The 27,206-nt window shown below is 42.3% G+C and overlaps 1 protein-coding gene across 2 annotated transcripts in view; it reads left to right on the top strand.

Annotated features, from left to right (window-relative positions):
- Positions 1–1,716: 1,716 nt before the first annotated feature.
- LOC144680932 (prolyl endopeptidase-like) overlaps positions 1,717–27,206 on the top strand; it is a 130,697-nt gene continuing 105,207 nt past the window's right edge. Inside the window, exons 1-4 of one of the 2 annotated variants that reach the window (XR_013576648.1) lie at positions 1,717–1,903; positions 9,209–9,283; positions 15,203–15,336; positions 22,366–22,496. Coding sequence is in view for 1 of the 2 variants with exons in the window: in XM_078542491.1 (XP_078398617.1) it covers positions 1,865–1,903; positions 9,209–9,283; positions 15,203–15,336; positions 22,366–22,496 (379 nt within the window). In the remaining variant the exon portion in view is untranslated. The remainder of the gene's footprint in view (positions 1,904–9,208; positions 9,284–15,202; positions 15,337–22,365; positions 22,497–27,206) is intronic. The other variant, XM_078542491.1, reaches the window with a different exon arrangement.

The raw sequence follows: 27,206 nt of genomic DNA, 5'->3' as shown, positions 1-27,206 counted from the left end.
TAATCACTCTTTTAAATCTTATAACTGTTTTATTACAGCTGGATTCCTTCACAGGGTGGTGAGCTTGGAGGCAGCCACTTATGAGGCTGCTTCCTAGCAGATTGCGCCGCCAACCTCACTGCCAGCAAGTATGGTCTCGGGATCCTCATTTAGTCCTGATGTTGGGGTCCGAAAGCCCACTACAAAGTCCAGCATTTTGGGTGACTAGTCTTGTAGAATGGAATCACACAAAAGAAGTACAAGTACAAAATTTAAGAATACACACCCAAAGTAAGGAACTCCTGAATTCAATTATACAAAAATATTAGAACAACTGTATGAACCTGTTGCTTTGTTTCACTAGTGGTCTACAGGTGGCTGAATCACTGAGGCTTTACAGATTAAGTGTAAACTTTGGACCACTGGAAGCTCTGTTGCCTCTGAGATAGATGGTGTGAGTTTAAACCCCATATTCTAGGGTGACACTTCAGTAAAATAATGAGGGAGTGCTGCATTGTCAGAAGGGCCATCTTTCGAAGATATTAAAGCCTGTTTGAATGTAAAGGATCCCATGGCAGGATTTACAAAACAGCACACTTATACTTCAGGGTGATTTAGACAAGCTGTGTGTTTGGGCAAACACATGGCAGATGCAGTATAATGTGAATAAATGTGAAGTTATATGCTTCGGTGTGAAAAACAGAAAGGCAGAGTATTATTTAAATGGTGATATATTGGGAAATGTGGATGTACAAATGGATCTGGGTGTCCTTGTATACCAGTCAAGGAAAGTAAACAGGCTGGTGGAGTATTGCGTGCAGTTTTGGTCTCCCTGCCTAAGAAAGGATATACTTGCCATAGAAGGAGTGCAGCGAAGGTTCACTAGGCTGATACATGGGAATGGCAGGACTGTCATATGAGGAAAGATTGGTTTGATTGGGCTAGTATTCACTAGAGTTTAGAAGAATGAGAGGGAGTCTGATTGAAACGTATAAAATTCTAACAGGGTTAGATAGGCTAGATGCAGGGAGGATGTTTCCCCTTGTTGGGGAGTCTAGAACCGGGGCCACAGTCTCAGGATACGGGGCAGGCCATTTAGGACTGAGATGAGGAAAAATTTCTTCACTCAGAGGGTGGTCAACCTGTGGAATTCTCTACCACAGAAGGCTGTGGAGGCCGGGTAACTGAGTATATTCAAGAAAGAAATTGATAATTTTTTTGGATATTAGGGGCATCAAGGGATATGGGGAGAAAGCGGGAATATGATGCTGAGATAGAGGATCAGCCAAGATTAAATTGAATGGAGGAGCAGGCTCAAGGGCCGAATAGTCTACTCCTGCTCCTAGTTTCTATGTTTGACTTCTTTCCAACATCTAGCTATCTGCCCACACTGTCAAAACAGAGGTGCTGGTTTTGCATTATGCCTTTCATGACCTCAGGACATCGCAAAATTCTTTACAGCCAATGAAGCGTGTGGGACCTTGCTGTGCACAAAAATTGGTTACTGCACTACTGGCCGTGAGACGTGGAAGATGTGAATGAATAATTGCAAGCTTTTTCTGAATTTGGGTCCCTGTGACAATTAAGCTGTCAAAGTTACAGTGCATGTCCCGGGAGGTTTGCAGGGTTGACAGCTTTGGATGCGGAAACCTTGCATTGAAGAAGTTAAATAAACGGGTGGGAATGATGGCAGCCCACACATGAAGCTGGGATGGAGTGAGCCTGTGGAAGGGTGAGGGGACTCAGCTCCTCTGATTGATCGCCTCCTCCTGTCTCTGGGTGGGCACTTCCGGCAGCGCGAGCGGTGGGGAGGAAGGGAATCCGAGTGACGTGTCAGCGCGCGGCGGGTGGAACGGCAGGCGGTTGGTGCACGAGGGTCCGGACAATGGCTCAAAGATACCCGGAGGCCAAGCGGCTCGAGGCGGTGAGTGGGGGAGGGGAGACTCCTGGCCGCCTGACCCCGGCCACGGGGCTTTGATCAACACAAAGCCGCCGGCTTCCGCTGGGCAGCGGCTTTCCGGGACCTGGGACTGGAGGCTTGAAGCGGATTGATGTTTACAGGAGGGGAGCATAGTCGCGGGAAAGGTGGGGGAGGGGTCTCAGCCCCAGGGATGGGGGTGAGGGCCTAAGAGAGAGGACGGGAGGGCCTAAGAGAGAGGTGGGGAGGGCAGGAGTGAGGAGGGGAAGAGAAGAGAGGATAGGGTAGGAGCGGGGAGGGGGAGAGAGGGGAGGATAGGAGGGAGAGAGAGGGGAGGATAGGAGTGGGGAGAAGGGCGTGAGTGAGGAGGGGGGAGTGTTTTGTCCATCTGCTAATCTGTACCATGTTTGGCTTCACATGGTAGATGGATTCAACACCAACTGTTGTGACCAGAAGGTGTTATTCCCCATAGCTTCCTTGTATGGATTCAGTGTTCCACCTTCCAGTTGCACAAAACCAATTTTTCTTATGTCTGATTTTTTTTTTCCATTCCCCTTTAAACTGCCAGCATTTCACCGTAATGTGTTTCCGCAGACACTTTATCTGTGAGTAACTCAGCCACACAAACTCCCAGATTTGATCATTGATTGGTTCTGAACTTGCACTTACAGTTGGATGGCAGGATGAGCATTATAATCTGCCATTGTTACTGCTCCTGATTGTGACTCCTGCGGGAATGGTACAGATACGGATACTAGATGAGGACAGATTGAATTCGGGGATGATGCGTCTTGTTATTATCCTTGCTGTCGAAGCTCACGTTGAATTATGACCACTTGGGTGAGATTGGCAGGTACCTGATGCTTATTCAACTGCACTGAAATAAAGTCAAAGTGGAGTTGAAGATGAAATCTTGATTTGTAGACTTAAAGAAACGGTTCAGATGCTGATGATTTGGAATGATGTCTGCCTGTATTATGTGAAATAATTGATAAATACATTTATACAAACTGGCAACTAGCTGATTTTGGGAGAAAATGCTGAATAATTGTTTGACAGCAAGAACTTTATGACCAGAACTGGGAGTAAGAATACTGGGAGTTGGAAGTAGAATATGGCCTGCTATTTTGTGACGTTGCTGGTTTTCCCCTCTAATCTAATGACGCTGAAACCAATATGTAGAAAAAAACTTGAATTTGTAAGGTGTCATTGACAACTTCAAGATACCCAAAGCACTTTACAGTAAATTAAGTTTTTTAATGTAGCTGCAGTTGTAAGTTATTTCATTAAAGCCATACTAGTAATTTTCCTGAACAAGAAAGTGGTTAAAAGTAGGAATGGAGGAAAAGAAATGCAGCAAGTTTATTTTGTGTGCAGTGTCAGAGGAGTATTTATAATGTCATGTTAGAGAAATTGAGTGAACCTGCCTTTAAAGTCATTCCAGATCAACGGTTGAAAATCTGTTCTCCTACTAATTAGATCCTATAGTAAAATGAACTCCACCAACTTTACTCCATTTCATGGAGTTTGTCCCTGGGCCAGTATTGTGCTTCTCATAATAACCAATCGAGCTGTAAAAGAAAAGGGAGAATGGATGTCAATTCCCATTAAAAAGCAAAATAATAAATCAAGCAGATAGTGGGTGCTGGAGAAAGGAGCAAAATGTTCAAAGAAAATATTAAGAGGTGCAAAAGACAAATTTAAAAAAAACACTGATAAAGGATATCGAAGAACAAAAGGAATAGGAAAATGAATAGACTAAGCTAACAGTAAAAGTTTTATATAGCACTCACTCCTGCTGCTGACTGGAAAGGTGTCAGGAACAGTTGTGCTTGTGCACTTGGCACACACTGAGGCTGCAGGTGCCTGTGCAACTGTCCCTATTCCTTTCCTGTCAGTGGCAGGAGATCAGAATATGGGGGCTCCAACGAGTTTATTTTGCTATAGCGTTAACACACGTCGTCAAGTTGCTACACACCTTGTAGTTGAATTTGCATCAACAAATGCATGTTCCCTTGCCAGATACTTGTCGAGGAGAGACTTGCACTCCATCCCTCTCTCGCAAGTTCCATTGCTTGGGTGCCCACAGACTTTGCCCTCCCCAGCTACACACACTACGCAGCAATGACAGACATTGTGCATATACAGTAATCATAGCTTTTCTATTGCCTACAAACCAAATTGTTTCCATTTATAATAAAAACAAAGTGCTGGAAAAACTTAGCTGATCTGGCAACATCTGTGGAGAGAAACAGAGTTAACATTTTGAGTCCAGTATGACCTGCAGTTGGTTAATGACTTCACATACTTAAAAATGGGTAACTTGAACTTTACTGTTAGCCTCTGTCATGCCAACTTGTTCATTTTAATGACACTGATAGAGACTGCAGCTGTGTGCAGGAATGCTACCCCTAGTATTACGGCATGAATAAACACAGCCTATATGAAATAATGAGTGGTAAGAAAATGTGACCCCATTAAAACCATACAGTTGATATAATTAAAAAAAGAAATAACAGACTGATTAGGTGAGTACTTTGTATCCACCTTCACAGCAGTAGATTAGGATAAAATACCAGCATAGATTTAAGTCAAGGTCCTCTCTGATCTTCTTTGAATTTTTTGAGGAAGTAGGAAGGAGGGTGACTGAGCACTTGATTTGATCTGAGAGAGGGAGAAGGAATTTGTGAAGGGTAAGTCGTGCCTGACTAATCTAGTTAAATTGTTTGGAGGCAGTCACTAAAATGGTGGATAAGGGTATGTGAATGGATATTATTTATGTGGGGTTAGAGAAGATATTTGATAAGGTTCCACATATGAGGCAAAAAAATCATTGGCAAAAATGAAAATACACAGAACTGCTGGAGCTTTTTAACATGGGGTGGAAATTGGTTGGGAGGTAGGAGGCTGAGAGCAAGGATACAGGTATAAATTGAACATTTGCAGTTGACACTGTTAGGAGGGACGGTAAGTGATGCAGGTTGGAGCACAAAGTTCCAAAGGGCCACAGCCGGATTAAATAAAAGGGAAATTGGTGGCACATTGAGTTCAGTATGGGGAAGTTTTCAGATTATCCACTTCAGATGAAAGTAAGGCAAATCAGAATCTTTTCTTAATGGTGAGAAGTGGTAAAGGGGCAAAGAGATGTGGAGAGAAAATAAATGACTAAAAGCTAGTGCACAAAAAGTAATCAAAAAGCCTAATGGAATTTTGGTCTTTATATTGAGGGTTGGAATTCAGTGGGGAGCAAGTGATATTTGATTGTATCACATCTGGAGCACTGCATTCAATCTTGGCAGTGCACCTCAGGGGCGACATATTATCCTTGAAAGAATTATAGTGCAGACTCACCAGAATGATGCATGTGTTTAAGGAACTAGATTTTGCGACAGGTTGTACAAATTTGTTGTTTAGAAAATTGAGTGATGATCTAATTTTGGTCTTTAAAGTAACAAAAGGATTTGATAGGATGGATAAAATTCTCTTCAGTCAGAAAGATGATAGGATAGAAAATTATTTCCTCTAGAGGGAGCATCATTTTAAGATTAAAGCTAAGCCATTCAGGAGTGAAATCAGGAAACACTTTTTCACACACATGTTAGTGGAAATATGGAACTCTTCTCCCAAAAGATTGTGGATGCTGAATCAATTGAAAATTTCAAGACTGAGATTGATAGATTTTTATTAAGACATTATATCAAGGGATATGGATGAAAGGTGGGTAAATGCAGATGATGTACAACTCAGACGTGATCTGTTTGAGCGGAGGAACAGGCTGAATGGCCTACTCCTGTTTCATGTATTACAAATGGACATTTGTAACAAAAATAAGAAAGGATTATTCAACATGTGTGCAGCAAAGGGACATTTGGTGTTTCAGCCTTATGCCCTGAAATTCAACTCAGAAAAGTGTGGGTGATACATTTTGATAGGAAGAATGAGATGGGATAATATATGCTAAATGGTATAATTTTAAGGGGATACAAAAAGAGTGTGACCTGGCAGTGTTTGTGCACAAGTCTTTGAAAGTGGCAAGTCAGGTTAACAGTGCAGTTAATAAAGCATATGGGATCCTGGGCTTTTTTAAATATAGAGTACTAAAAACCAGGAAGTTATGTCAAACCTATATAAAACACTGGTTTGGCCCCAGTCAAAGTGTTGTGTCAGTTTTTGGGCACTGCGCTTTAGGAAGTCCTTGAAGGCTTTGGAGAGTGTGCAGAAGAGATTTACGAGATGGTTCCAGGGTTGAGGAATTAGTCATTCGGATAGACTAGACAAGCTGGGGTTTTCCTCCTTGGAGCAGAGAATGTTAAGAGGAAGTTTGATAGCAGTGCTTATAATCATGAAGGGCTAGATAGATGCTTCCAGTAGCTGAAGAAGCCACAACTTTGAGATTGGCAAAAAAATAGATGACAGGAGGAAAAACGGTTTTTATGCAATGAATGGCTAGAATTTTGAATGCACTGCCTGATAAGGTGGTGGAAACAGATTCAATAGTAGCCTTGAAAAGGGATTTGAATAAATACACAAAGAAAAATTTCAAGGATTTGGGGAAGGAGTTGGAGAGTGGAATTGACTGGATTTCTCTTAGAAAGTGCCAGCAAAGACTTGATGAGCCTAATGGTTCTGCTGTACTATTCTGATTCTTAAGAATCCAGAGGCTTCAATGCAGCACAAATATGCCTCCTGCAAAAATGATATATTTAAGTCAAAACCAGAAACAGAAATACCTGGAAAAACTCAGCAGGTCTGGCAGCATCGTTGGAGAAGAGCACAGTTGACATTTCGAGTCCTCATGACCCTTCAACAGAACTAAATAAAAATAGGAAAGGGGTGAAATATAAGCTTGGGGGCGGGGGGGGGGGGTTGTTGGGACAAGAAGCCAGTAATAGGTGGAGATAACCAAAAGATGTCGCAGACAAAAGGACAAAGAGGTGTTTAAGGTGGTGATATTATCTAAAGGAATGTGCTAATTAAGGGTAGAAAGCAGGACAAACAAGGTACAGATAGCTCTAATGGGGGTGAGGTGGGGTGAAGGAATACTAAAAAGGCTAAAAGGTAGAGATAAGACAATGGGTGGAAATACATTTAAAAATAATGGAAATAGGTGGGAAAAGAAAAATCTATGTAATTTGTTGGAAAAACCAAAAAGGAGGGGGAAGAAACGGAAAGGGGGTGGGGATGGAGGAGAGAGTTCATGATCTAAAATTGTTGAACTCAATATTCAGTCTGGAAGGCTGTAAAGTACCTAGTCGGAAGATGAGGTAGTGTTCCTCCAGTTTGCGTTGAGCTTCACTGGAACAATGCAGCAAGCCAAGGACAGACATGGGAATGAGAGCAGGGTGGAGTGTTGAAATGGCAAGCGACAGGGAGGTCTGGGTAATGCGGACAGACCAAAGGTGTTCTGCAAAGTGGTCACCCAGTCTGCGTTTGGTGTCTCCAATGTAGAGGAAACCGCATTGGGAGCAACGAATGCAGTAGACTAAGTTGAGGGAAGTGCAAGTGAAATGCTGCTTCACTTGAAAGGAGTGTTTGGGCCCTTGGACGGTGAGGAGAGAGGAAGTGAAGGGGCAGGTGTTGCATCTTCTGTGGTTGCATGGGAAGGTGCCGTGGGAGGGGGTTGAGGAGCAGGGGGTGATGGAGGAGTGGACCAGGGTGTCATGGAGGGAACGATCCCTACGGAATGCTGCCAGGGGGAGTGAAGGAAAGATGTGTTTGGTGGTGGCATCATGCTGGAGTTGGCAGAAATGGCGGAGGATGATCCTTTGAATGTGGAGGCTGGTGGGGTGATAAGTGAGGACAAGGGGGACCCTATCATGTTTCTGGGAGGGAGGAGAAGGCGTGAGGGCGGATGCGCGGGAGATGGGCCAGACACGGTTGAGGGCCCTGTCAACCACCGTGGGTGGAAAACCTCGGTTAAGGAAGAAGGAGGACATGTCAGAGGAACTGTTTTTGAAAGTGGCATCATCAGAACAGATGCGACGGAGGCGAAAGAACTGAAAGAATGGGATGGAGTCCTTACAGGAAGTGAGTTGTGAGGAGCTGTAGTCAAGGTAGCTGTGGGAGTCGGTAGGCTTGTAATGAATATTGGTGGACAGTTATCACCAGAAATTGAGACAGAGAGGTCAAGGAAGGGAAGGGAAGTGTCAGAGATGGACCATGTGAAAATGATGGAGGGTTGGAAATTGGGAGCAAAATTAATAAATTTTTCCAGGTCCCGACAAGAGCATGAAGCAGCACCAAAGTAATCATCGATGTACCGGAGAAAGAATTGTGGGAGGGGGCCGGAGTAGGACTGGAACATATATATAATTAACATATATATGATATATTTAAGTATCCAGTTTACTACACTGGAACAGAAATCTAGCTGATGCATCATTACCTTTGTGTGTGATAAGGAGAGCTGTACTTTTGACTGTCACTGATCTTTATTTTTTGATGGAATGTGAACATCGCTGGCTAGGCTGGCATTTATTACCCATTCCTAATTGCCCTTGAGTAGGGTATGGTGAGCCACCTTCTTGAATCGCTGCAGGCCATGTGGTGTAGGTACTCTTATGGTGCTATTAGGGGAGGGAGCTCCAGGATTTTGACAAAGCGACAGTGAAGGAATGGCAATATAGTCCCAAGTCAGGATGGTGTGTGACTTGGAGGGAACTAATCAGGTTTTTTTTTTACTGACGAGCTGCTTTGTTACCTAATTTTATTCTGTGTACTTGTTGAATGTTGATAATCAAATATATGTTAATGCATGGAAAGATTACATTTGTAATTTGCAAAATAATGAACACTGGCTGGTACATGGCTGCTTGCTTTTCAGCACTAATTTATTCTGAATATACCACATTTCTAGGCCCTGAGCATCCCAAATTGGAGAAGTCACATCTGCTAAGAGGAGTAACCTAGTTGAATATTTGCTGAGGATTATGGTGGAGGAAGTACAGAGAAAGATGTCGTCATGGTGCAAACTTGACATAGGATTTTTCATTGCACACAGCAATTCCTGTAGAAAGTGGGATTCTTCTATATTAGTAACTTGATGAGTGAATGTAGATCAGAATTGCAGTCTGCACTGTCTCTGTTATGTGCTCTCATGTTATACAGTTTATTGTGAAGACATTCCTAAAGCTATCTGAATTTACACTATCTGGGTGTATGGGTATTGTCCTTTACAAACTGAGCATAGGCACCAGCTGCAATTGCAAAATTAAAATTTGTTTGAGGTATGTTTTCAATACAAAAAGCAATCTCAAAACTAAAGTACTTAACATAGATTTTTGTTCATTGTAATATTATTTGTATTGTCAGATTGATGACTACCATGGCTATAAAATATCTGATCCGTATAGATGGTTGGAAAACCCTGATAGTGAAGACACAAAGGTAAATATATGTTTCTGTCACTTTTAATAACGTCCATAGGGATATGTTTAATATTTTGAAAAAAAATTCTGTAAAACTGGTACAGTTATATTTTCCATTATATAAATATTATACGTTGTGCAACTTGCTTACTGGACTTTAAATCAGGCAGAAAATACTGCTGCTTGAGGAAATTAGAAATGTAATTTCTAACCACAGTTTCCTTCTTGATCGGTATTGATGTTTTTCCACTGAATTTCTTCCCTTTTTGCTGGAGATGCTGATTCTTGCTGGGATAAAGTTTTGTTGGCACCAGCATATCTCTGCATATCTAATCCAAGTGGACTTTCTTAATGTGAGAGACTAGAAAGTGGTTCACTTGTGAAAAGTGGTTCACTCAGGAGAGTATCGCAGTCAGCCCAATCCTCAACACTTATTTACACTTTTCAGCATAATCACTAAATAGAGGTTGTCTTGGCTTGTTTTGATTCATCTCCAGATTTTCTTTGCTCAGTGATGCTGTAAGCCATTTACAGCTCATAATTGCTGTGCAACCTGTAAAGAGTTCACTCAGCATAGACTGGAATTGGGAAACGAGGTCATTCAGTTTTCTTTAACTTAATGCCATACTGAGCATTGCCTTTACCCTGTAGACCATAAGATAATGTAATTTATAGAGTAAATCAGGAGAAATGTTTCCCGTGGTGGAAGAATGACATAGGTAAAGTCGATTGGTAAAAGAACAAGGCAGTATGAGGGGGAGGAAACGTTCTGCAGTGAGTTATTGTGGTCTAGAATGCACTGCCTGAAAGGTTAGTGAAAGAAGATTCAATATAACTTTCAGAAGAGAATTGGATCATACTGGTGAGAAAATATTTACAGGGAAGATTGTTCTAATTGTCCAGCTCTTTCAAAGAGCCAACAGAGGCATGATGAGCTGAATGGTCAGCTTTGATATGTCATTCTGTGATTTTCAAGCCTGAGACTAAGGTCATGGCTTACCGGGCACCAGTGATCCCCACACTCCTGTATTCTTCAGAAACTTGGACAACCTACAGCAGGCACCTCAAAGCAATGGAGAATACTGTTAGCAGTGCCTTGGCAAGATCCTCCAAATGAGGTGAAAAGAAAGGCAGTGCCCTCTCCCAAGCTAACTTGTCCAGCACTGAGGCGCTAACCACTCAAAACCATCCTCCGCTGGATAGGATATGTCAGTCATAAGCCTGACACCAGACTCCTGAAACAACTGCTCTAATTTGAACTCGGTTGTGGCAGCAGACTTCCAGGAAAACAGTGGAAGCACTTTAGGGATATCCTCAGACCATCCCTGAAGAGCCCAAATATACCCATTGACTATGGGAGACCCAGGCTTGTGACTGGCCAGAATGGAGAAAGCACATTTAGGAAGACACCGAACACAGAGAGACTTTGGGAACGTGCAGAGCTGAAGTCAAGGCGTTAGAGAGAATGTGCAAACCTCCAACCAATCAATCTACCCAGCCCTTCAAGCACAACCTGCCCCACACGTGGCAGAGTCTGCAGATTGCACTTTCAACTTATCAGCCATCTCAGAACCCATCAAGTCAGAGTGGAAGCAAGTCATTCTCAATCCAAGGAACTGCCTAAGAAGACAACATACTAGATTGTTTCTGTTTTATTCTGAGGTATGTACCAACTGTAACCTGCCAACAACTGCCTTGTTGATTAGATGCATGAGCTCATGTGGCAGCAGGCTGGAGACAAGTCTGTGTTTCTTCAATGGGAAAACATCTAGGTTTCAAATGATGCCATGCATAATACAGAGAAAACTGTAACCTATTTCAATAAAATGTTTTCATGTCTCTTCTAAAATAGTGAAGAGAAGAATTTCAAATCAATGTGCTAAACTATTCATTGCTAGTGTCCCATTATGACATTTAACAGCTCTGGTTTTCATTTGTGCCTACTTGGAGTTAATATAGCTAAGATCAGAAATCAAGCTTATCACAGGTGGAAGGGGGTTTGTAGGGGGTTGGGGTACGTAGTGACCCATTGTTGAACCATAGAACCATTCTTCTCTACTGCAATACTGTACTCCAACTGCTCATTTGGGATCCAGAATTTACAGTATTATTTCTGAGTGGGCACACCAAAACTTTTAGTATTCTGCAAACTCAGGTCAGAGCTGATCAACATTTTTAGCTTGTTTATTCCATGTACTGCAGATGTCGTCGTATAATTCGACCTTTGAAGCCTCCAGAAATAGTTCCAAAAACGGGGTGGACTGATATGCTGAGTATAAAATGTGAACCATTGGTGTGGATGGTTTCCATTTTGAATTGTGGGAGGAGAAAAAATACAACACCAGTAATTCAACCCTTCAAATTCAGTATCTTCAGCATCCGATGCAGAGTTCATCGAATTCATTGAGTCACTTTTGCGATGGCATCACCTTAAGGATCCCACTCTGGATCAGATGTAGCACTTTCAGTTTCAGAATGACCCCTCCACAACAAATCATCTTCCTCTCCATCCATTGAATCAGATATTCTGCATTTTTTGAATGCTCTGACAGTTTATGCACTAATAGCATCCAACGATTTGATGATGAAACTACACACAACATCAAGTGGGGCAGCATGCATATTTCCATGCTTTGTGAAGGTTTTATCTCTGTCAGCCACCTGTCTGTTCCATTCAGCATGAACATGATTCCTGAATGGCTTGTTGAGGCACACATTCAAAAGCTTGAACTATGGATGTTAGACCCCAGATATAACTGCAATGTGAATGTTATTTCAGAATCACAGAAAATCACAGTGCAGAAGAGGCCCTTCGGCCCATTGAGTCTGCACCGACACGTGAGAAACACCTGACCTACCCACCTAACCCCATTTACCAGCACCTGGCCCACAGCCTTGAATGTTATGATGTGCCAAGTGCTCATCCAGGTACTTATTAAAGGATGTGAGGCAACCCGCCTCCACCACCCTCCCAAGCAATGCATTCCAGACCGTCACCATCCTCTGAGTAAAAGAGTTTTTCCTCACATCCCCCCTAAGCTTCCTGCCCCTCACTTTGAACTTATGTCCGCTCATGACTGACCCTTCAACTAAGGGGAACAGCTGCTCCCTATCCACCCTGTCCATGCCCCTCATAATCTGCAGTACTTACTTATTTTTTCACGGGATATTTGCATCGCTGGTTAGGCCAGCATTTATTGCCCTCCCCTAACTGCCCTCGAGAAGGTGGTGGTGAGCTGTCTTCTTGAAGCACTGCAGTCAATGTGGTGTAGGTACACCCATGGTGCTGTTAGGAAGGGAGTTCCAGGAGTTTGACCCAGTGTCTGTGAAAGAATGGCGATATAGCTCCAATTAAGGATGTTGAGTGACTTGGAGGGGAATTTGCAGGTGATGGTGTTCTCATGCATCTGCTGCCTTTGTCCTTGAAAGTGGTAGAGGTCATGGGTTTGGAAGGTGCTGTCAAAGGAGCTTTGGTAAGTTGCGACAGTGCACCTTGTAGATGATACACACTTCTGCCACTCTACGTTGGCGTTGGAGGAAGTGAATGTTTAAGGTGTGGACGGGGTGCCAGTCAAGCAGGTTGCTTTGTCTTGGATGGCATTAAGCTTCTTGCATTGTTGGAACTGCACTCACTCAGGCAAGTGGAGAGCATTCCATCACAAACTCTTGACTTGTGCCTTGTAGATAGTCAACAACTTTGGGGAGTCAGGAAGTGAACTACTCTCTTCAGAATTCCCAGCCTCTGACCTGCTCTTGTACCCACAGTATTTATATGGCTGGTCCAGTTCAATTTCTGGTCCATGGTAACCGTTCCGCTGCCACCCCCCTCTGGGATAGTGACAGTGGGGGATTCACTGGTGAATAGCAGAAAGCTTGGCTGATCCCAACCAGGATGGCAGTGAGCATGCCATAATTGGCCTCTGGCAGTTAAGAGAAAATTAGATGTGATTCCTGTTAATTACTATCCAGCAGTCCCTGCTGGATGTGAAGGTGTTTGAGGACATGGTCACAGCCAGCAATGATGTCTCCTGTGGTTGAAGAGCCTGTCTATACTCGTCACAGCTCACATGTTGTTAACAGTCACTTGGGTGAGAGTTATTTGTAACCCACAAGAAATTGTCACCTTTCAGAGGAGAAAAGAAACTTGTTGGAGAAATAAAACAGCCTCATAAAATTATATTTGTGCAGCTTTATTTGCCATAGTATCCAAGTCATACGATTTGTAAAGTATTGTCATCTATTTAAGATAGAAATGTTAAATGAGGGCTACCATACCTTTTTAAAAAAACTTCGAAATAAAATCTAGTACCACATCCTAATTGCAGCAGAAGGAAATTATAAATGAGAGTCTGCTCAGCCAATGATCACTCATCCATGAAGATTCTACAGTCCACCCCAATGCTACATTTATTTTTTTTAAATGCTTGCTCCCTTTCACCTCCATTTATTAAATCTGGAGTCAATTCCACTTGTCAAACACTTGCGTGCAGACTATTTCCTGATATCAGTACTGCAATTGCCTATGTCCTACTCTTCCAATTACAAATGGGTATGAAATTACAGATGTCTGCTTTTCCTCTTTTTGTATATAACGCCCTATTATCCTGTTTCAATCTACACGAACAAATGCTCATTTATCCAAATCTTTTTTTTCCTTTTTTATTATGCTCCAATTTTATTTATTCCAACAAAGTGAGAAATCCCGAAGGGTTCAACTGTTACTATATTAAGGTCATGATGCACATAGTCTTTTACATTTTCAGGAAAGCACACCTTATTAAGATAATGTTGCTGACGTTGCAAATGAACACCTGGTGCAAATGTTTTGCATTTTGAAAATTGTTTGTGTGATACTGTGCTGATGTATTTTGTTCGAAATATATCCTGGGATGTCTTTGTTCCATTATTTAGTATAGCCATTCGGAGTAGATTGTGTGTACTTATCAAATGTTTGTTTGAGTACGTGAAATTTAAATATCACTTTCAGCTCAAAATTTTTCCTTGGCTTGCTTTTGAACCTGTAATATTAGCTCTTTTGTAATGCTAGGTTATATTTTTGGGTATCGAATTCACAGAATCACACAGTGCAGAAGAAGCCCATCGGCCCATTGAGTCTGCACCGACACATGAGAAACACCTGACCTACCTAATCCCATTTGCCAGCACTTGGCCCATGGCACGTCATAACATTCAAGGCTAAGTGCTCATCCAGGTACTTTTTAAAGGATGTGAGGCAACCCGCCTCCACCACCCTCCCAAGCAATGCATTCCAGACCGTCACCACCCTCTGGGTAAAAGAGTTTTTCCTCACATCCCCCTAAGCTTCCTGCCTCTCACCTTGAACTTATGTCCGCTCATGACTGACCCTTCAACTAAGGGGAACAGCTGCTCCCTATCCACCCTGTCCATGCCCCTCATAATCTTGTACACCTCGATCAGGTCGCCCCTCAGTCTTCTCTGCTCCAACGAAAACAACCCGAGTCTATCCAACCTCTCTTCATAACTTAAATGTTTCATCCCAGGCAACATCCTGGTGAATCTCCTCTGCACCCCCTCCAGTGCAATCACGCCCTCCCTATAATGTGGCGACCAGAACTGCACACAGCACTCCAGCTGTGGCCTCACCAAGGTTCTATACAACTCCAACATGACCTCGCTACTTTTGTAATCTATGCCTCGATTGATAAAGGCAAGTGTCCCATATGCATTTATTTGAATTGACTACAGTTTGTTTTTTTTGTAATTCTTACTGCCCACATAAAATGTTAGAGATGCATAAGTTAAACTGTTTAATTGAGCACTTTTGCTGTCTATTTCAAAAGGTAAGATATGTATTTTTGTTCATGGAGAATTAAACTAAAAGGACGCCACATACATCTTGCACGTTGCTCAATGAATTTGCCAAATTAAGTAATTTTCTGTCCTGAATTTACTTTAGACATACGTGGAAGCTCAGAATAAATTGACATTACCATTTTTGGAAAAGTGTTCAATAAGAGAAAAGTTCAAAGAACGAATGACAGAACTCTATGATTATCCAAAGTACAGCTGCCATTTTCGAAAAGGAACAAGGTACAATATGTTACAAAACAAGGATATTTTTCTGTGCTAAATTTTAAATCTGCATTTTATTACCCAAAACAAATTGAGATAAACTTGACATTGCACATTTGTATATTCAAAGCAATTTCAGTTTTTCAGCAATGCAAAAATATGCAGTAAATTTAGAACTGAACACCCAGGTTTGCGTTTCAGCTTTGGGGCTATTTTCTTAATTGTTCTTTGCACGTGGGTAACGTTGGCAAGGCTGCATTCCGTCTATCCCAAGGTGCCCTGAGAAGATGTTGGTGGGCTGCCGCCTTTCTTGGAAATTATGCTTCCGTGAGGGTGTTTAGTTTTCTCCTTTGTAGAGACTCTTTGTACAACTGAATGGCTTGAAAGACTATTTGGAATCAACCCAATCTTATAGTCTAAAGGCAAGGAAGTAGCAGACTATGTACCATTTCAGTTGAAGACCACTGGTAGTTACAGAATGTCACCAGGCAGTCAACTGGGCCACCTTTTAATTTTTTAATGTTAGAAGAGCATCAGCAGGGTTTCCTTTGGTATGAGGGTTTGTGGATAAGCTCATAATCAACAACTAGAGTTGCTACCTGCCTGGTCTCTGTTCCTCTATGTGAGTTCTTATTGGGAAGGGAATGGAGTTTTTGAACACCTCGAGGAGAATTATCTCAAGAAGATTTTTATAGGTGGCCTCCATTTTAAGTGCATGTACCCACCAATCAAAAGCAAGCTGTTCAAATTCCAGGCCGTCAGGTATGTCAGGCCGTTAGCTGAGAGTAGTGAATTTCTGACAGTATGCCTCTGGTGCTAACCGGTATGCACTTAAAATAGCCCTTCTTGCTGCCTCACGGCTTGTTGCACCATCCTCAGGCAAGAGGGAGTAAACCTCGTGAGTTTTTCCTGTCAGCTTACTCTGCAACAGCAATGGCCAGTGTTGGGCTGACCACTTTAACTGCTTTGCTAACCTTTTGAAAGTGATAACTTCACCTCTAAGTGCCTAGCTACCCCTTTTAATTCTTCCAAAGACTCCTTAACTTCTTGGCAGTTATCTCATCCTGCTCTATGAAAGCATTAGCATCTAATGTAGACATTTTAGCACTTTAGCATTATAGACCCATGAAAACCTTTTTCCGTTTTTAAATTGTTCTTGAAGGAACAATTTACTTTCCCAGTCCAATTCTTTTGTCAGCCTGTGGGAACAAATTCCAGATATGAGCTCCCATTTTAACACCAGGTGAGAAGGAGCGAGCTGTCTCCCCTCCAGTCAGCCTCCTCAGTTGGTCACAAAGAAGATTCAAGTTCTTTTTATGAGGATATACCTTTTCCGAATCCAAACTATTTAACTAGCTATGCAGTGAACAATAAGGAGCCAATCAAACAAGGTTTTCTTGAGTTAAAGAGCAAATTTAGTTATCACTAAACCCGAGGAAAATATTTAAAAATGTGACGTCAAGCTTTTGGCCCTCATGCAGTCACTCGGACGGACACAGAAACACACGAGTCAGAAATGAGGGAAGTTCGAATGCAATCAAAATAGTTAAGAATATACAGATAAGTTTCCTTTGATTGTCTTTGAGGTGTAGATTTTTAAATGTTGCGGCTAATTTGGATTAGCTAGTTTTGTGGATGAGATCAGATGTAGAAGATGTTGCAATTATTATGAGATCTCGGTTCACCGGCAGATTTCTAGTACTGAACTGGGTGGTACACTTCTTCCAAAAGAGAGAAGTGGGGGTGGGGGGAGAGAGAGAGCTTTCAGCCTGTCTCTCTTGCTAAAGCCTTTCTTGCAATCCCTCTGCAGTGGCTGCAGTCTGGCCTGTTATACTTCACCCATTGTGTATTTCCAATAGGTTTTTGGGATGGGGGGAGGGTGGCTCTGTCTGTGACAGCCATTGTTTTAATATCCAGCAGTTTGCATTTTAATGTTTCTTCCTTATGCAGTGATGAGTTTTGATGGGTCTCTGAATTAAAACCATAGAAAAGTTACGGCACAGAAAGAGGGCATTCAGACCATCGTGTCTGTGCCGGCCGAAAAATAAAAAAACTAGTTGCCTGTTCTAATCCCACCTTCCAGCACCTGGTCCGTAGCCTTGCAGGTTACAGCATTTCAGGTGCAGATCCAGGTGCCTTTTAAATTAATTGAGGGTTTCTGCCCTGACTACTAAATCAGGCAGCGAATTCCAAACACTCACTACTCTCTGGGTGAAGAAGTTTTTCCTCATGTTCCCTCTAAGCCTTGTACCAATCACCTTAAATCATGCCCCCTGGTAATTGACCTCTCTGCCAGGGGAAACAGGGCATCCCTGTCTACTCTATCCAGGCCCCACATAATCTTGTACACCTCAATCAGATCATCCTTCAGCATCCTCAGTTCCAAGGAAAACGACCACAGCCTATCCAATCTTTCCTCATTGCTGCAATTTTCAAATCCTGGCAACATTCTTGTAAATCTCCTTTGTACTCTTCAGGAAATAGGAAATGTTCCGCTCTTCACACTCCTTTGAGGGGGTCTTGTTTGCTTTTTCACCGTAACCTTGGAAGGTGGCTTTGCATTTTTAAGTAGTTTGTTCAGCCTCATTTCAAAATGCAGAATTTCCTATCAGTTAAAGGTGGCCTTGCATTTTTAAGTAGTTTGTTCTGTCTCATTTCATATTGCAAAATTTCCTATCAGTTAAAAGTTTGAAAATCATATTTTCAAAATTAAAGGGGCATAGCCTCGTGACAATCCACCTGGTCCGTTGTTCTTTGGAAGTATCTGAATCTTTTAAGGTACTATGACCATCCATAGACATGTAGCATCTGTGGCATAGTTCTAGAGTGTGTGCAGGAACAGAGGGCCCTGAGGGTTCATATTGAGACGGTAGTTAACAAAACCAATAGGTTCTTGGACTTAAATAAAGGTATTCAGTACAAAAGCAAGGAAGCTATGCTGAACCTTCCTAAAGTTCTGATCAAGCCACAACTTGAGTATTCCATCCAATTCTAGTCACCACACTTTAGAAGTATGTAAAGGTCCATTAGAGGGTGCAGAGCAGATTCACCAGAATCCTTCCAGGGATGAGGGCATTTAGCTATAAGGTTAGGTTGGAGAAGCTGAAGTTACACTCCTTGGAGGAAAAGAAATTGAGTTGGGACCTGATAAGAGATATACAAGATTATGTAAGGTGGACAAAGAAGAGCTGTTCCCATTAGCTGATGGTACAAGGACAAGGGGACACAGATTTAAGGTTTTGGGCAAGAGATACAGGGAGAGCTGAGAGAAGAACATTTTTTTTTACACAGGAAGTGGTAGTGACCTGGAACACTGCCTACGAGGGTGGTGGAAGCAGAGACAAGGAATGATTCCAAGAAGAAATTGGATGGGCACTTGAAGTAAAGTTGCAGGACTAGGGGGGAAATGTGAAGGAGTGAGACTGAATGGATTGCTCTGCAGAGTAGGCACGGACTTGACGGGGTGAATTGTCTTTTCCTGTGCCATGATAACTCTCTATGACACTATGGATGTATAATGAATCCCTCTTCACAGTGGAACTGAAGATGTTATACCACCTGTCTGTACCCAAATTCTGTCTACAGTATCTATTGGTAATAAGATACTGGTCATCTTTCCAAGGAGAATTAATTATGCTGTGAAGAGAACAATAGTATTTTTGACCATGTTCATAGTAAGAGCATGAGAAATTGGTCAAACCTGCTCTGCCATTGTGTGGTTATTGCTGATCTTTGGCTTCAAATCTACTTTCCCACTCCCATTCAGAGACCAAAAATCTGTCTATCTCAGCCTTAAGTGTATTCAATGATGGAGCATCCACAATCCCCTGGGTAGAGTATTCAAAAGATTCATAACCCTTTGAATAAATTTCTCCTTGTCACAGTCCTAATGATCATCCCCTTATCCTCTGACTGTACCGCCATATTCTAGATTCCCCATTCCCCTGCCAAGCCCTTTCAGAGCCTTGTATGTTTCAGTGAGATCACCTTATAAACTCCAAAGAATACAGGCTTAATTGACTCGGTCTCTTATCATAGGACAACCCTCTCATCCCAGAGACCAATCTAGTGTACATTTGCTTTACTGCCTCCAATGCAAGCATATCATTCCTTAAATATGGAAACTGAAACTGAACGCAGTATTCCAGGTGTGGTCTCACCAAAGCCCTGTGAAATTGTAGCAAGATTTCTTTATTCTTGTACTTCAATCCCTTTGCAATAAAGGCCAACATGCAATTTGCCCCTCTGCATGCTAATTTTTTGTGTTTCTTTTATGAGCACACCGAAGTCCTTCTGAATATTAACATTTACAAGTTTCACACCTTTAAAAAAATATTGGCCCGTAACTTTCGCGCTCCCAGTGTCGGATTTGGGGGGATTCCCCAAAAATGTGCTGGGGAATCCCTCTGAGAAGTTCCCAGGTAAGGGTTTGCATAGCAGTTGGCTAGAAGTGCAACTTCCTCTGGACAATTGCACTGCTTTGGGAACCATCTGAAAACGTGATTTAAATCACAAACTTTGGATGGTTCTGCTGGGATTATACCAATAGTTACCCAGAAAAAGTTAGAAAAATTAAAACTTCTAACTTCTGAGTAACTATTGTAAAGACCCAGACTGACCCCACGGGACTCCATCCACTACTCCCTCACCCCACCCCACCCCAATCCCCGCACCTCTGACACCCCTGGAACTCCAACTCCCTCCCACCCGCCCCCCTCGGGCCAACCTTCGCCCTGAACTCAGACACCCCGGACCTCAGACCCCCACGCATCTTGGAAACCCATCTCCCCCACCAGATCCCTTTATCCAAGTTATTAATATAGATCATAAATATTTGAGGCCCCTGTACTGATCCCTGTGGTACTCCACTAGTTACAGTTTGCCAACCTGAAAATTACCTATTTATCTTGACTTGCCATTTCCTGTTAGTTAGCCAATCCGCTATCCATGCTACTATATCATCCCCAACACCATAAGCAGTAACTTATGTGGCACTTTCTCAAATGCCTTTTTGGAAATTCAAATACACATTTACTGGTTCCCCTTTATTCATCCTGCTTGGTATATCCTCAAAGAACACTAATAAATTTTTCAAACATGGTTCCCCTTTCACAAAACCATGTTTACTCTGTCTGATGGTATTATGATTTTCTAAAAGTCCTGCTATGCCCATAATAATGGATTCTAGCATTTTCCCAATGACAGATGTTAGATTAACTGGCCTATAGTTTCCTGCCAGCCCCACTCAGGTAACCTGTCCATATCACTTTGCACCCTCCCTGACTCGTCCTCACAGCATGCATTCCCACCTAGTTTTGTATTTTCAGCAAACTTAGATACATCACTCAATTTCTTTGTCTAAGTCAATAATGTAGATTGTAAATAGCTGAGACCTCAGCTTGTGGCACTCCACTAGTCACAGCCTGCATGCCCCATTTATCCCTGTTCTTTGCTTCCTGTCCATTAACCAATCCTCTATTCATGCAAATATTTTGCTCCCAGCCCCTTGAGCCCTTATTTTGTGTATTAACCTTTTGTATAGCACCTTATCGCCTTTTGGAAATCCAAGTATACTACGCCCATTGGTTCCCCTAGATACTAGTTACATACTCAAAAAAACAATTTTTAAAAATTCATTTACGGGATGTGGGTGTTGCTGGCTAGGCCAGCATTTATTGCCCATCCCAAATTACCCTTGAGAAGGTGGTGGTGAGCTGCCTTCTTGAACCGCTGAAGTCCCTGTGGTATAGGAACACCCACGATGCTGCTAGGGAGGGAGTTCCAGGATTTTGACCTAGTGACAGTGAAAGAACGGCGATGTATCTCCAAGTCAGGGTGGTGAGCGGTTTGAAGGTGAACCTCCAGGTCGTGGTGTTCCCATGTATCTGCTGTCCTTGTCAAACACACTTTTCCTTTCATAGAACCATGTTGACTTTGTGTGATCATACTATGAGGTCTTTGAAGATGAGAAAATGTGTGTTTTATCATGACTTTTTTTCGGCATTCCTTTGAGAAAATAGTGCATTCATTTCAGTCGTTCACCAGACATGTCATGAGACCTTGATGTAATCCATAGTTTCAAATCTTATACTTTTTTGAGATAGACCTTAACTGAAAAGAGAAACCAAAAAAAGAAACTGAGAAAGCAAGCTGACCCTTCCAATTTCTAAGGAAACTGAGATTGGAAACCAAACGGACACTGGAGCCATCTGATGATGATGATTCCAGTGGTGCAGTAGTATAGGCAGGCTGAAGAAGACAGAAGTTAGATACAGAAGCTGAGAATAAGCAAAGATACAGTTGCTGCCATTGTTTATATTACTTGAAGGAAACATTGGTGGATCTATGCAATCCAGACCACTGTAAGCAGAGTTGAGGTTCTGCAGACATGTGCCATTTTTGATAAAGACCATGATTGTGGAACTCTGCTTTTGTTGCTGTCAGTTGGGATCAGGCTAAATTCTAGAAGAAAAGGAGCTGAAATTCTTCATGAGGGAGACAGAGTTTTTTAGGACTTTGTGACTGAGATTGATGACATGCTGAGTGAACTGCTGAGCCAATTCGCAAGATCTGTTTTAGTTGTTTGTCATTTAGCATGTAATTTTTAATTTATAATTGACTGCAATTTGCTTGTTAATTCATGTTTAAGTTATGTTGATTCTGGGTTTTAGAGTATAAGAGGCTACATAAGATGGTATTTAGTATCTGTTTTGTTTGTATAGTATAAATTGTTTTGTTTAAACCATGGAATCTTATGGCTTCATTCTTTGATTTTAAAAAACTGTTACTGGTCTCGACCAAGGTTGTAACCATATCTATTCTTATAACCATCAGAATGACCTGATATGTTTAGGCTATCCAGTCTCTTGTCAAGATCTGAATGGAACCACTTTTTTTGTTGCTACGAGCCTTCCCACTCCTTGATTAGCATTAGCATCCATCTGCAGCAGCTGATAGACAGCAGTGGTGACTTTCCTTGATTATGTGTCAGAGTGAAGATTTTGTAACATCTGAATTTTTTTCTTCATAAATTATTTTCTTTCACAGGTATTTTCACTTCTTCAACACTGGGTTACAGAACCAAAGTGTGATGTATGTCCAAAATTCACTCGATGATGCACCTCAAGTTTTTCTTGACCCCAACAAATTCTCAGATGATGGAACAGTGGCTTTAAGAGGTTGGTGTTAAACACCCTTGAAATTACTTTTATTTACTTGATAAAATTAACACAAGGTAACATTTTAACATAAAATGCTGTAAATGCATATCAGGCTAGACAGCACCTGTGGAAAGAGAAAGATAAGGTCAGTGTTTCAGGTCAATGACTTTGTCAGAACCATTTATACAATTGAATTAGTGTTTGCATTATAATTGAGTTTTTTCATTCATACAATTTTTATTTTAAATATAAATTTCCCGAAGATTAATTATCTGAAGTAGGCCTAGTGGTTTATGGATTGCTGGCATCTCATCTCATCTCTCCATGGCAAGTTGTAAAATCGGATTTATTAAAAAGTCATTTTGTAGGCTAGCACTTGGAAATTGCAATGAAAGATTGTTGTATCGAACCTACTGGCAGTAGACCAAATTGAGGGAAGTGCAAGTGAAGTGCTGCTTCACTTGAAAGGAGTGTTTGGGCCCTTGGACGGTGAGGAGAGGGGAAGTAAAGGGGCAGGTGTTGCACCTTCTGAGGTTGCATGGGAAGGTGCCGTGGGAGGGGGTTGAGGTGTTGGGGGTGATGGAGGAATGGACCAGGGTGTCTCAGAGTGGACCGGTCCCTATGGAATGCCAACAGGGGGTGAAGGGAAGATGTGTTTGATGGTGGCATCATGCTGGAGTTGGCGGAAATGGCAGAGGATGATCCTTTGAATGTGGAGGCTGGTGGGGTGAAAAGTGAGGACAAGGCGGACCCTATCATGGTTCTGGGAGGGAGAGGAAGGTCTGAGGGCAGAGGCGCGGGAGATGGGTCAGATACAGTTGAGGGCTCTGTCAACCACTGTGGGTGGGAAACCTCGGTGAAGGAAGACATGTCAGAAGCACTGTTTTGGAAAGTGGCATCATCAGAACAGATGTGACGGAGGTGAAAGAACTGAGAGAATGGGAGGCCCATCCAAGGGCCCAAACATTCTTTTCAAGTGAAGCAACGCTTCATTTGCATTTCCCTCAATTTGGTCTACTGCATTCGCTGCGCCAGTGCAGTCTCCTCTGCATTGGAGGAACGCCTTCGGTCTGTCCGCAAGCTTAACCCAGACCTTCCTGTCGCTTGCCATTTCAACATCCCATCCTGCTCTTGTGCCCACATGTCTGTCCTTGGTCTGCTGCAACGTTCCAGTCAAGCTCAACACAAACTGGAGGAACAGCACCTCATCTTACAATTATGCACTTTACAGCCTTTCGGACTTAATATTGAGTTCAACAACTTCAGACCATGAGTGCTCCCCTCCATCCCCATCCCTTTTTGACCCCCCTCCCCCTTTTCTATATTCATTTTTATTTTTTAATTTTAATTTATTTTGTTTCCCCCCACTTATTTTCATTTATTACTTTTTAAATTTATTTCCATTTTAATTCATTGTTTTATCCCCAGCTTTTAAGCCTTTTCGATCTTTGTTCCCACCACCGTCCCCGTCCCCTGCCCCATCCCCACTAGGGCCCTCTGTCACTTTCCAGAGTGCTTACCCTGGTCCTGCCATTATCACATTCTGCTTTCCACTCTTACTGTCACCATTAGCACCTCCTTTAGCCAGTACCACCACTATTAACAATCCTTTGACTTTTTGTTAATGACATCTTTCACAATCTCTCCTTAGCTTCCACCTATCGCTGGCATTCTATCCAGCTTCACCTGTTCCACCTCCCTTAAAGAGTATATCTTTCACCACATTTCTACTCCCCTTCAGCTCTGAAGAAGTCATACAGACTCGAAACGTTAACTCTGTCTTTCTGTCCACAGATGCTGTCAGCCCTGCTGAGTTTTTCCAGCATTTTCTGTTTTTGTTTCAGATTTCCAACATCAGTTTTTTGCCTTTATCTTAGTGCTAAGCCACCTGCTTGCTCTGACTGTTATTTACTCTACATCAGCTGCTATCAATTTAAATTGGGCTCTTTCCTCACCATCTACTCTTTTGTTTCACAAACAGACAGCAGTTTCTAAAAGCAGACTCAATCCCTTATGAACCGAAACCTGTCAGCTATCAGCTGTGTGCTGCGTAGCTAGATCTAACCTCAGTTGCAATAAACTGTTTACGAAAAACCACAGATGCACATGACAAGATGTATACTGATGCATCACGTGGATGTTACATCTGGCAACAGGGTTAAGGACGTGCTGGAATGGGTGAATAAATTTTGGGGAAGGGAAGGAGAGCAGCCAGATTGTTGATGCTAGCAGTATGGTGGGAAATCAAACACTCCTAGCCTTTGTTTTTCCATCCATTCATGTTAATGGATAGAAAATTTATGTAGATGTGTAGTTTCTTGCTACGTGCTTTTGGAGATGCAGAAGCAGAAAATGTATCCTTTCGTGCTTTAAGGCAGTATTGCAAATAAAGGAATGCACGTGGAAGAAAACAGTGGGGAGTACATATAAGTGCAAAAGGGTCTGTGGATGGGTCAAGAAGTAGATTCATGGACTGGATTGAAGTGGTAGGTTTTAAAGAGCTAGGAGATGAGCCCACTTATTGCTGAATTCCCAACTTCTGCCTTTCTCTTGTAACCATGCTGTTAATACGGCTGGTTTAGTTAAGGAGATGGTGGTGTAGTGGTAATATTACCGGACCAGTAATTCAGGGGCCAATGCTAATGTTCTGGGGACATGGACAAATCCTACCTTGGAAGCTGGTGGAACTTAAATTCAGTTAATTAATCTGGAATTAAAGAGCCAGTGTGATGACCTTTGACCTGAAATCATTGCAGTAAGAAAAAAAATTGTTATTTCTTTAAAATATCTGTGGAATCTCTAATTGCTTTTAAGAATGCTTAATAAAGACTTTTAAAGAGTTTGTATCAATTCTAAAGGGAGCAATTACATTTTACTTGGATGATAAGAAATAGTGGTCCATGGGACCTGGTGACCCTTGATATGGAAGGAGTACCAACAGGAAGGAAGTTAAGACCAGAAGCTGTGTGGCTGGAAGACACAAAGGAGAGCTGCACATACAAAGGACAGCTACAAGCAGAGGAGTTGGAGGGTGAAGGAATAGATATAGACACACAGAGAAAGCAGACAGAGACAAAGAGGAACACTGAATTCTTGTGAGGAGAAGGAACAAATCACACTCAGAAAGAGGTCAGTTTTTCTGTTTGTCAGAAAAGGGGAGACAAACTCTTGGAGGTACTGTGCCAGCTGGTTAAAAAGAACTAAAACCTAGAAAGCTACGTAAATAGCTCAGAGGCTAAAAAGCTGGATGTTTCCCCTGAAGTGGCCAACTGTGAACTGAGGTGTTATTGGTTGGTCAGTTGAAAAGGAACTCTGGAAAGCTACACCGTCAGGACTGTCATGACCCAAAGGGAGAGGGTTTGTAGAAGTATCTCTTGCCACACGTAATCATACCTATGAAGCTCAGAGGTGAAAGCTATTGTCAGATAGGACTCCTGACCTACCTTGCATAAATAAAGAACAACGAATTGTATAGCTGTGTTGTCCCACATGTCTGCGGGAGTTATGTGGGTGCTTGCGGTTGTGTAAGGATGTATCTTTGGTGTATCAACTAAGTGAAATTTACCTTTTTATTTGAGGTATCATTTGCTTGTTAATTTATGTTTAATTCAAGTAGGTTCTGATTCGTATTAAAGTAAAAGTGACAAAACGTGAAACCTTGGTAATTTCTTCATTTGGGGGTCATTTGGTAAATTGGGTTATTTTGGTTTATGGTTTCCTCAAGGGGATCATAACACTAGTCTCTGTAATGATGATCATGAAACTCTTGGGATTGTCATAAAAATCCGTCTGGTTCACTAGGGCTGTGGCCTTGGGATATGAGTTCAACTCCCTCTTCAGCAGCTGGTGGAATTTAAATTTAGTCTCAATAAAAAAATTGGCAATTGAAAGCTAGTTTCAGCAATGATGACCAAAAAGCTTTCATTGAATGTCGTAAAAACCCACCTGCTTCACTAATGTCTTTTAGGAAAGGAAATCCGCTGTCATTACCTGACCTGCCCTACTTGTGACTCCAATGTAGATGACTCTTTACTGCCCTCTAAAATGGCCTATCAAAGCACTCAGTTTATACCAAACCATTACAGAAAGTCAAAAAGGAGTGAAACTGGATGGACCATCCTGCATTGAGCTAGGCACCGGAAAAGACAATGGCACACCGTGTCCAATCAATCCTGCAAAGCCCTCCTTACAAACATCTGGGGGCTTTTGCCAAAATTAGGAGAGCTGTCTCACAGCATGGTCCAGTGATAGCATGTCATGGTCACATCACTAAATCATACCTTAAAACCAATGTCCTATACACCACCATCACCATTCCTGGGTACATCCTAGCCCACTGGCAGGACAGACCCAGCAGAGGCAGTGGCATAATAGTATTGAGTTGGTGGGTAGTTGCTCCTGGAGCCTTCAACATTGTCTGCTGACCCTGAGAAGTCTGATGGCATAGGTCAAACACTGGAAAGGATTGAGGATTATATCAAGTAGTTCCTTGTGTAAATTTCTTCACCACCTGACAGGCCCAATGTTGTACCTGTGCCCTTCATGACTTGGGCCAGCTTGGTCACTGGTACTGCTGAGTTGCTCTTTCTGGCGGGTGCTGAAATCCCCATGGTACATTTTGTGCATTTCCCTCAGAACTCTTCCCCAGATGATGTTTAACAATGAGAAGTAATGAGCTGAGGAGGATGATAGGTAGCGATCAGCATGAGTCTCCCTGACCTTTGTTGA

Source organism: Cetorhinus maximus, chromosome 5 (assembly GCF_964194155.1).
Source record: "Cetorhinus maximus chromosome 5, sCetMax3.hap1.1, whole genome shotgun sequence".
In the NCBI taxonomy this organism is placed as follows: domain Eukaryota; kingdom Metazoa; phylum Chordata; class Chondrichthyes; order Lamniformes; family Cetorhinidae; genus Cetorhinus; species Cetorhinus maximus.
Note: the sequence above shows the minus strand (reverse complement) of the source record. Positions and strands in the feature narration are given on the sequence as shown.